The sequence below is a fragment of the Panthera onca genome, chromosome C1 (assembly GCF_046562875.1).
Source record: "Panthera onca isolate mPanOnc1 chromosome C1, mPanOnc1 haplotype 2, whole genome shotgun sequence".
Lineage (NCBI taxonomy): Eukaryota > Metazoa > Chordata > Mammalia > Carnivora > Felidae > Panthera > Panthera onca.
In genome coordinates this window covers 127,838,557-127,849,177 of record NC_138346.1, presented here as the reverse complement: position 1 = coordinate 127,849,177, position 10,621 = coordinate 127,838,557, and the positions used below count along the sequence as shown (strand labels likewise).

At 61.4% G+C, this 10,621-nt stretch overlaps 1 protein-coding gene across 1 annotated transcript; it reads right to left on the bottom strand.

The window, feature by feature from the left end:
- Positions 1-500: 500 nt before the first annotated feature.
- ALX3 (ALX homeobox 3) lies at positions 501-10,584 on the bottom strand. Its single transcript, XM_060621852.3, has 4 exons — positions 10,249-10,584; positions 4,717-5,033; positions 1,636-1,764; positions 501-1,244 (listed from the first exon to the last, which is right to left on the bottom strand). The coding sequence occupies exons 1-4, from the start codon at positions 10,523-10,525 to the stop codon at positions 936-938; spliced, it is 1,032 nt and encodes a 343-aa protein (XP_060477835.1). The 5' UTR covers positions 10,526-10,584; the 3' UTR covers positions 501-935.
- Between the last annotated feature and the right edge of the window lie 37 nt (positions 10,585-10,621).

Sequence of the window (10,621 nt, the reverse complement as noted above, 5' to 3'; positions counted from 1 at the left end):
GCACCGACCAGCTCTAGCGTAACCGAGTGCCAAACCCTGAGGATGCACAGTCGCCTGGTCTAGGAAACACTTGCCATCTTTATTATCATGTTAGGCAGCACGCCTTTTTTTTTTTTTTTTTTAAACCAAAGTCTGGGTTGAGATCTCAAGGGCTTCAAATCTGTGGAAATCTGTTTTATTCTTACCAACATCCAATGAGTAAACCAAGGAAGCCTGCTCTGGCCTGATTCCATAGAAGAGAATCCAAATTTCCATCCCCTTGGAGGGGAAGAGGACTCCATGGCATGTTGGGGGAGGGGCACAGGGCCAGAGTAAGGGATGAGGGATGGCTAGAGCAGAGGCTGCGGGCACCTTTACACCAACTGGACTGCTGGCTTCTAGGCCCTCGTGAGCTCCAGACGCTGAGCGCTCGCCCCCTGGTGGCGGGAGGGGGAAGTAAGTCTGGCCCTAGATGGTCCTGCAAGACTGGTTTCCCCTAAGTCACAAAGAGCTTCTTCTGGTTCAACCAGCATCCTCCTCCTTTTATTTTACGGGGTTCCCTGAATGAGGAGCCAATTCAGCCATTTCAGCTGGAGGGATGACAGTTAAACTTGGACAACATCTGAAGGAAGCAGGGCAGTGTCTTCCTCCCTCCAGCCCAGAGTTGGATGAAGGGACCTAATGTGTAATAGGAAGAATCCTACCTGCTTTGAACCCCACTTTCTCCTGGGCAGCTCCATCTTATTCTAAGAGAAAAAAAAAAAAACAAAAAACAAACTCTAGCTTATTCCCTGCGGGAGGCTGAGGATCCCAGCTGCTCTGCCTGGGCCTCCGAGAACCATCTGGGGTTTGGAGGCAGAGGTGTGTCCTCTCTGACATCCAGGCTGGGGTGGGGTGGGAGCAGCTGGGAACAGAAAAGGGGATGGGCAGCTTAGTCTGTATGTCCATGCAACCGATCACGTGGTCCAGTTCAGTAGGCTGGGTGGCTCCTTGGATTTCACCCTGAGCGAGATGAGGCTTGGAGACTTATAGTCGGCATCTGGGGAAGACTCAAAGCTGTGGGCCCCCAGGGCAGGGGAAAAGCCGTGGATGGAGTAGATGCCAGGATGGGCTCCGGGGGAGGCCGGCACCCCCATGAAGCCGGCCACATTCCCATGAGTGTGGGAGTATGGAGACATGCACGGGGAGGGCATGCCCTCCGGAGACACGAGGCAGGGTCCCGCGGGGCTCCCAGACCCTGGACTGGGCCACAGGGAGTTCTGCAGCTGAAAAGAGAAGGAGGCCCATGAGTTAGTAACCCAGGGGCTGCCACCCTCACCTAAGGGTTCTGTCTTTGCTCCTGGGGCTCCAGAAACCTACCAGGAAACCTCCACTTGGCCCAGGTCTAGAATCTGCTCCCTCCTACCCCCAACACTCGAAATGGCATACTCAGGAGACCCCTGTCGCGGCTCCTCCAGATGAGGTTTTCTCCAGTGCTTCCTTCGTGCCAGCTGCTCTGCATGCCCCACTCACGAGACAGAAGAGCCCCATTTTGCAGAGCAGAAGTGCTTTACCCATGGTCACACAAAACCCTAATGCTGCTTCAGGTCTCCCTGGGGCCAGAGCTACCCCCACGGGACTTGGCCAGGCCCTGCCTCAGGGGAAGAGGGGTCTCACCGGGGGGTGGCTGTCTGCTCTGGGCAACACAGAGATGTCATAGGGAGACGGGAAGGGGTTCCGCCCCTCCTGGATCTTCCCGTATCGCTCTCGCTTCCGCCACTTCGCTCTGCGGTTCTGGAACCAGACCTGGGGGACAGAGGGGCGAGGCGGAGAGAGTGACAAAGCAGCCCCGAGGAACAGAGCCTGCTGGGGAGAGAGCTGAGGGTGTGTGTCCTCCTGCAGGGTGGGGCACTGGCTCCTGCCTGGGGGATCTTGAGCTGCGGGAACTTCTAAATCCATGTTGTTCTCAGGGCCAGGAGAACCTGGAATGGAGCCTAGAACAGGCCCAAGTTCAGAGGGGGCTTACTGGTCCCTTGGGCCACCCCCCACCCCCACTCACCAGGCTGAGTCACTCTCTTGGTTCTCCAGCCGGGTTGTGTCACTCAGGGTGTTGTGGGATCTGTGTGGCCTCAGAGGCCGGGGCACTTCCGAGGTGTACCGGTGCCCAGGCTCTAGCCCCACCCTGCCTCTTCTCCTTTCCGTCTGCCCACCTCTCATCCTCAGCCCAGAGCCCGGCCCTTCTCCACAGCCACATCTCTGGCTGGGCAGTAACACTTGGTTCTTCCTAGTTGCCTCCCACCCCAGCTTGCCTTTGAGACAGTCTGCTACCTTGCTACTCCCTGTCTTCACTTGGGCTTCCCCTGCCGGGGCTGCCCATCCCCTCCCCCCGCCACTCTTCTGCCACAAACACATGCGTACATCTCCCCTGGACCTGCGTGGTATGGTGCTCTGGCATCTCTCTCATACTTACCACACCCTATTGCCATTATCCATTTTGTAACCTGCGTCTCCTGCTTATTTGCGAGCTCTTGGCAGGTCAGGGGAGCCTGTGTGCTGTGCACATCCGTGTACATATCTGTGACGAAGCTGCTGTTGGGCATACGCCGTATGACCGTTATATTTACGTGTACCAGTGCGTACATTCTGTATTTCTATCACTTACTAAACATTTGTGTGTCAGGCCCCGGGGCTAGATGTCGGCAATATCAAAACGAAACCAAGCCATCCTCTTGCTTTTCAGGGATCTAGCTGGGAACCACAACAAGAGAAGCTGTGTGTGTGTGTGTGTGTGTGTGTGCGCATGTGTGTGCGTGTGTGTGTGTGTGTGTGTGTGTGTACGTGTGAATGCAACCCCACCCCAGCCCCTCACACTCCCCCCATGATCCCTTCACACTCCTATTCATGCAGGCGGGCGAAGCCACGACAGTTCAAAAGCTCGGCATACCCCCAGCCCCCTAACCCCCAGATACAGAGATCCCAGAGGAGACCTGAGGCAAGGTCAGGGACACACCATCCCAGCCGCCCAGCTGCCCGGCCTCTCTTTCTCTACTCTCCCTCCCCTGCAGGCAGCTGAAGGAGTCGAGCTGGTGAGCTGATTGCTTTACTGGGAACTCTTCCCCATCATGCCGTTATCTCTAGAGTCCCCACTGTAGACGTCCACTTGCACTCTGTCCGTGCCCTCTGCATTGTCCTGGGTGGTTGTTTGTTGCTGTCCATGGGGCAGGGCCTACGGGTAGATGCCACGTTCCCGTCAGAGAAAAGAGCCCTACTCTAGGGCCTCAGCCCTCGGGATTCTTTGGGACTAGGTCTGGGAGCCTGCGGCCACCCATGCGACCCCTTCAGGGTTGAAGAGTCCTGGAAGAGGAGCAGGAGGGTGCGCTCCACTTCTCCATGGCAGTTCCACAGCAACAGCTATGCAGACCCTACCCTAGAGGCTCACTGAGGCGCCCGAGACTCAATGTCCTGAACGTCCCCGGCTCATGGAATCTCATGGGCTCTTGTGAATGTTTGGTCTCTCATCCTGACGGCCTCAGGGCCTGGGGGACCCTGGGAGGACCGTCCTAAAAGTCTGTTTCGGGAGGAAAGCGGAAGCAGGAGGACCCAGCAGAGAAGGGGAAATAGCCCAAGCCCCTCTGGTCCTACACGGAATCCAGCTGTAGGGCCTTCTCAGCCAGGTGGCAGCTGGCCTCTCTGTGGACTGGCCTGCGGGCCCCCACATTCTTCCAGAGCAGGCCCCTGCCCCAGTACCTTCAGACAGAGTGTCCTGAGAGGCTCCATACAGGGTATGCTAGGCGTGAGCTTTGTCCCTATTGAGTCTCCCCTGTGGTGGGAGAGAGAATGTCCTCTGCCTAGAGGTGACCTCCTCACCTCTCCCGAGAAGCCCGAGTCCCACTCCTCTCCCAGTGCCTTCTGCTTGGTTTCGGGGAGCCTGTCATGCATCATGCCAGTTCAAAACAAGGCAACAACCACCATCTTCCTCTTGGGCCAGGCTTCGACTGAAGCCTCCTTTCCCACTCCCACCCCCTGCTGTCCACCTTCATGTTCTTTCCCACTTCTGACATGGCTTGGACAGGGGCTTCCCTTCTCCCTTTCCCCTGTTCCCTTCCCAGCATCCCTCCATCTCCTCACCCTGTCCCCCCCCCCACTTGAAGCTGGCCACAGCCCCATCTGGGAAGCCATGGAGCCTGATCTCTGCTGGGGAGTCTGTGGGGTGGGGAAGAGTCCCTGGCCAGGCTGTCCCGGCCAGGGTCTGGGAGCTGGCAGGACTGACGATCGCTGGCTCAAGATGGCTTTGAGCATCATGGAGCCTGAGATGCCCCCCGCCCAGTGGGGACCCTCCGACTCTGAGCAGCTACCTCAGGAGCAGCCCTGATATGTGTTCAGCATTTCGCGGCTTCCAAAATGCTGTCATATCTGTGGTCCTCAAAGACTCCCTAAGTAGGGAAAGTGACGCTGAGCGATCCAATGGCATGCCCCCAGTCACCTGGTCAGCTAGAAAATGGCAGAGCTAGGACTCCCAGACAAGTCTTTGGGCTCCAAGAGGCTACCACTCCCATGAGGCCTAGGCCTCAACTTGGACTGCAAGCCTGTGGCTGCAGCAGAGCTGGGCATGGAGGGGGAGCCCAGGGCAGGCAGGCTGGGGGCAGGCACCTGGGAAAGGCAGCTCTGTGTGGCACTAGTGCCCACCTCTCCCGTGGCCGGGCCTGTGGTCGGGGTGGTAGAGGCGGCCAGAGAGGCCCATGTCCGGAGCGCCCTCACCTGTACCCGGGCCTCGGTTAGGTCCGTGCGCAGAGCCAGCTGCTCCCGGGCATACACATCAGGGTAGTGGGTTTTCTGGAAGACTTTCTCCAGCTCCTCCAGCTGGAATGTGCTGAAGGTCGTGCGGTTACGGCGTTTCTTGCTCTTGTTCTTGGCCAACTCCATGGAGTCAGGGAGTCCCGGGGACAGAGGGACACGCAAGCTGGCCAGACAAGGGCCTGGGGAGCCTTGCAAGTTAGAGGGCCCGTCCCTGGGGCCCCCTCGGCAGTCCAAGGGCAGCTGGGGGAAGCTGGCAGCTTTGGAGGCCTTCTCCTCAGCTGCAATGGAAAACACAAAAAGGAGGATGGAAACCGAACCAGGAGGTTTTGTGGGTGGACTGGGGGAGGGGGAAGAACGTTGACGCTTCAGTCCCCGCCTCCCCCTTCCTTTCTCTTCCCTTGTCCCAGCAGCCACCCTCCATGGGAGCCTGGCATTCGGAGGCCTGCTTGCTGAGCCTCCAGCTGGGGAGGGGGCCCTAGGGAACCATGTGCTCTGTGGTCTGGGCGGATCTGCTGGGGCCGGAGGAGGGTTCATTTCAGGGAAGTGCTTTGTGGTGGTGCATCCCACAGGGTGTGGAGGTGCCAGGATTGGCGCCGTGGCAGGGCCCAGCACAGAGGCGCAGGGGCGGGAGGAGGGGGCGAGGATGGGGTGTTCGACATCTCCTGCCCCTGCCAGGAAGTGCCTCCTTGTCCCTGACTGTGGGCCTTGGTTCCCAGGTCCTCACGCCCATGCATCGGGTCCCAGGTCCAGGCAGGCAATGGACAGGGGCACTCAGATCACTGTTGGCTGGTCTGGCTGTGCCTCATTCTCTGGACCCCGAGTCTCAGGACAACCCCGGCCCTGGGGTATGAAGGGCAAGATGGGATAAAGATGCTTCCAAAAAGATTGTCTCATGCCTCTGAAAATTGTGATGTTTTGGCAAGGACTCGAGCTGCAGCGTTAGAGAGGCAGGAGACAGGCTATGCTCAGAGAAGGAGAGACAGCGGACCAGTGTCAAAACAGCATCCAGCCCCCAACCCCATCATTCTGGTTATTGTCTGCCCCCTCCCTTCTCAGCGTAATTTCTGATGGCTCCCCCATTGCCCTTGATTAGCAAGCAGCGGGGTGGGGGGTCTTGGCTGCAGCTGGGCCCAGCTGCCATCAGCCCCACTCTGACATGCTAGCCCTCAGGAAGCTTGGTGGAGCTCTGTCACAACCCCGGGCATGATGAAAAATAGGTCACTGCTGATGCTCCGCCCTCTCCTCTGGAGAGGCCCCCAGCAGAGCCGCCATGAAATCTCTCCTCCACAGTCCTCCCAGGAGCTCCCGCCACAAAGACGCCCCACTGACTCACGCAGCCCTGCCCTGGCCTTGGCCCATCCCCGGCAGGGGCCTGGGCCCCAGCAGGCCCAGCAAGCTGGCACCAAGAGGCAGTTTCTTCCTTGGGACTTGGTGTCAGGATCACAGCTGTCATCAGGGAAGGAGGGGACCAGAGAGATGGGATTTTCAGGTTCTGGCTCCCTGGCTGCATTACGGAGGACAAGTTGGGCAAGGTCCCCCTCAGATGGAAGGTGGTGGGTGACCTGCCTGGACCAGCCAGGCTGGGCAGTAAGCGCCATGTTGTGAGAGCCTGCCCCCCGGGGCTGTGCACGGCAACAGCCTAGGCGCCAGGTCACAACTCAAGTGGAGCATAGGGAAGAAAGGGCACCAGCTACTACTGACTTCCATTCTTAGCCAACATGTTTTGGTTCTAGAGGGAGGTGCACTGGTAGCAGCTGAGGAATAAGGACTCATGGGAACGGAACCAAATAACTGAATGGTCAGGGAGACTGGGAGACTAAAATTTTCGAGGGCACCCCACATACAACAGCTTTGAGAAGTAGAGTCTTGGGAGTCCTGGGTTCTGAGGGAGGCACTGCTGGACTCCAGGCAAAAAAGGCTGAGAATGGCTCAGGGATGGGGGTCAGGGGAGCACCGATGTCACTGTAGAGGTCTCCCCAAAGCTCTGAGGCCTGCTGATCCGGCTCTTGAGCCTTCGGTGGCTGTCCTAACAGGATCTGCCCAGAGGAAGGGACTAGCTCTGGGCTCTGAGCTGCCAGAGCAAGAGAGACAACGGGCAGCAGGACTTTTCAGAATAGCCACCAGAAGAGGGGGCCAAGCCTGCTGGCCTCTGCTGGCCTCTGCTGGCCTCCCATGCCTGCCCATACTACAGCCCTCCCAAGGGATGGGAGCACTTCTCCCGTCCCCGTTGCCATTGCCCTGAAACCTCCATCTGCCTGGAGGGCTCCAGGGAAAAGCAGGCATTCCTCCCTCTTTGGGGGAACAGGGGCACACCTCATAGAAGAGCAAAGCCCAGTGCTCTGGTGCAGGTGGGATCAATGAAGGGCAGCGATGGAGGAAAGGAAGGAAAGGCAGAGTAGTTAGGGAAGCCAGCAGTTTGCATCTGAGCTTGTAAAGAGAAGGGTGCATGCACCCCACAGCGCCCAGCACTTTCAAGATGTGTGCAGGCTGTGTATAGGATTCACTTGCACCTGGTGGGGACACCCTGTGGTTGAGGGGGAGTGCTCATGGTGGAGACTGGTATCCATCCTGGGGCTCAGCACCAGGGTGTCCACAGCCTGCAAGACCACAGCACCACAGCAGAAGTCTGTCGGGCCTGAAAGACTGGAGCCTGGACGGAAACCTCTGAGGCAGCGACGGTGCTGCGTCCCTGACTCTGCTCTCACGCCCGCTGCTCTCCCCCACCCTGGGGGCCGCCAGAGCCCCTGCTAGAGGCTGTCTCAAAGCCAGAGCAGCAGCTCGGGAGCAGTACCGCTTGGGACGCCAACCGGGAGCCCCACTGCCTCCTCAGAGAGCGTCCCCTGAGGCCGCACGGCCAACCATCCGGCTTTCGGCTTCCGTGGGAGCCTTCCTCCCAGTCGGCGCCCGCGCCGTTTCCCACGCGATCCGCAGAGCTCGCCAAGGCCTGGGCTCTCGAAGCTCCGGCTGATAACCTGAAACCGTTATGGACAAGAACGCCGTGCGCCGGACTCTAGCGGGGCCTTGGCGCTCTCCCTAGAGTTTCCAGCTTTGGCGTAGGGGCCTCAGCCGAGGGCCAGTGATTGGGAATCCTCGAGGTCTGCAGTCGGGCCGATGAGCGCGGCCCTCCAGTTACCCGGCTCGGGGCCTCCGAGGCGGTGGTTCCCAGGTCAGAGAGCCGAGCCAGGGGCGGCCCGGGCGGCCCCGGCGGAGCAGGAAGGAACGGCCGGGCACTGATCCGGCCCTGTGAGCAGCCGCGCGCACCACACTCCAAGGGTGGCTGGCACCGCCAGTACGCGGCCGGGGTCTAGGGCAGGGCTGGGCGCTCTCCGCCAAGGGTGCCGCAAAGAGCGGGAGAGAAGCGCCAGACTCTGGAGCTCGCGACTGCCCGGCCTCGGCAAAGATCGCGCCGCAGATGGGGCGCAGCTGCGCGCTCACTGGACTGAGCTGGAAACGCTCGCAGCCCGTCAATTTAGAGGCCGGGAAATAAGGTGTGTTCCCCCATTGCCACCACTTCCTACCTCGTAGACCGTGCGGCCCTAGTCCCCCGCGGCTGTCCCTCCCCAGCAGCCCCGCTCCCCCGCAGGGACGCAAGCCGCCCGCGCCCGCCGAGTTTCGGCCCTGGGCACCCGGGAGGCGAGCGGCGGCCGAGGTCCCAGGCTCGGCTCGCACCCGCTGCGCCTGTTTTTCGTTTGGCCTGTCGTCCGCTCAACTCGAATCGTCAATTTTCTTCTCCCACTTGATCTCATTTTGCTGTTTTCTGCTCTTTTAGGATGTCCTTTATTTTCCTTTCATTTTTTTTTTCCTGCTTCTACTCTTTTTTGTCCTTTCCCTCCTCCATGTACCCGCTTCGTTCGATCGTTGGATCCTCCGCTTGCTTTTTCTTTTCTGTTCGCTCTCCGTGTATTTCTTAACGTTCTGTCTTGCTTGCCGACATTCGTTGACCTCTCCTTCTCGCCTCTCTCCTCCGTTGTTTTGTTCAGTGTTCCCTCTTTTTGGTTGTTGTTAACACTCTTCGGGTTTACTTCCACGCATTTCGTTGTTGACACCCTCGCCGTCGCTGGGCCGGTCCCTCCACGCCCCGTCGCTCATTCAGCTCCAGCGCTCTCCGCACTTTGCCCGTCCTGGCTTCCCCGCGGTGCGTGAGGGACCCGGTGCGCCCAGCAGGGACGCGGGCCCGCGGGGTGGGTCTCGCCCCACGCGCGCGCGCCCAGCCAGGCCGGGTACCTGTCCCCGGCGGTGCTCATGGAGCTGCGCGGCCGCCGCCGTCTGGCTGGGATCAGAGGAGCCAGGCCAACTGCTTCTCATTAAGTCCCAACTGTGGTTTTTATCAGGAGAGCCTCTTTCAAAGGGCACAGACACGGAGCTCCGCGGACTCGCTCATTTCCTCCGCTGACCCCCACACAGCTCCCCGCCCTCCCCTACACATTCCCATTGCCCCGGCTGAGCGAAGGCCTGAGCCGTCTGACCATTCTGTGGAGGCCCGCGAGGCGCCAGCGGGGTGGAGGCGGATTGGGGCCGACTTCAGAGGATTCAACTCTGGGCCTAAGGTGCGGGATGCGGCAGCGCAGATGGGCGGGCGCCCAAACTCCTACAGGTAGGTCGGTGCCGCGGGTGGCGGCGGGGCTGCGGGCCCGCGTTGCAGGCCCCGGCGGTCAGGCGCGTTCTGCGTCCATCTGGCCTCAGCTCATGGGGCACCGGCCCGGGGCCCGAGGAGCCCAGGGGACAGGCCCACCGGGCTACTCTCGACGGCCCCAGCGGTGGCGATCCAGTGCGAGGAAGCCAAGACTGCGAGAAGGGCGGCCCTCCCCGTGCATAACGACGGGGAGGCCAGGTTGGTCTGAGAAATAAGAACACAGTTATTCGGTATTGAGAATGGCCCCGGCACTCCGGGAACAGCCGCGGCCGCGCCGCCCAAAGCCTAACGCACAGGCAGCGCCTTCCCTTCGGTGGCCGGGCCTGGGAGGAGAAGCCAGTGGAGGCCAGGCCGCAGCCCCCTGGAGTCCTGCTTGGCCACCCCAGGTCGGGGCCCAAGCTCAGGACCCTGAACGGACGCCAGACACAAAAACCGAGCTTCTCTCCCCGCATCGGGACCACGGGCTCAGTGCGGGGCCCAGGCCCTGGGCCCGGTCCCGGCTTCTGGGTCAGTGGCAGTTCCAGGCCAACTCCGGCCAAGCAGGATTTCTCTTTCCCGCCTCCGGTCGCCTTCGGGCCCGACTGGGCCGGGGGCCGTCGCAGCTCCACCCTCGAGCGACCTCCCCCTCCCCTTTCCCGCCACCGGAGGCTTGAGCGGCTCTGCCTCCCGCACCGCGCTGGCTTTGCCCGGCCTGGACCAGCGCCGGTGGGCCTTGTGAGGGACCCGTGGCGACGACGGGCTAGAGGGTCAAAACAGTGGAGAGCTGGGCGAGCGGGCGAGGGAAGCAGGGAGGCCCGGGCGGCCGGGGAAGGGTGGGTGAGCGGGTCGGGGCTGAGCGCTACGTCCGCGCCGCGCGTTACCTTCCGCGGGGCCCTCGTAGAAGTGGCTGCCGTTGAGCGCTGGGCCGGGCCCGAGGTCCTGCAGGTACTTGGCGGGCGGCTTGGCCGGCTCTGGGAGGTAGGGCTCCAGGGGTCCGCAGGCCGGAAAACGGGTCAGGCGCGGGCCGCGGGGCGGCGCGGGGTGCAGGTGAGGCGCGCCGGCGGGGGCCCCGTGGGGGCCCGGTGGCTCGTCCCCCGAGGCCGCGTAAGGGCCGGGCCCGGGCCCCACGCCGAAAGGCGCGCAGCGCTCGGGGTCCATGCCGGCTCCCGGCGCACAGGCCGCCGGGGCTCCGGGCCTCGCGCTGCCCGTGCGGCCTGTGAGCGGCCGCCAAGGGGGAGGGACCTGGGCTCGGGG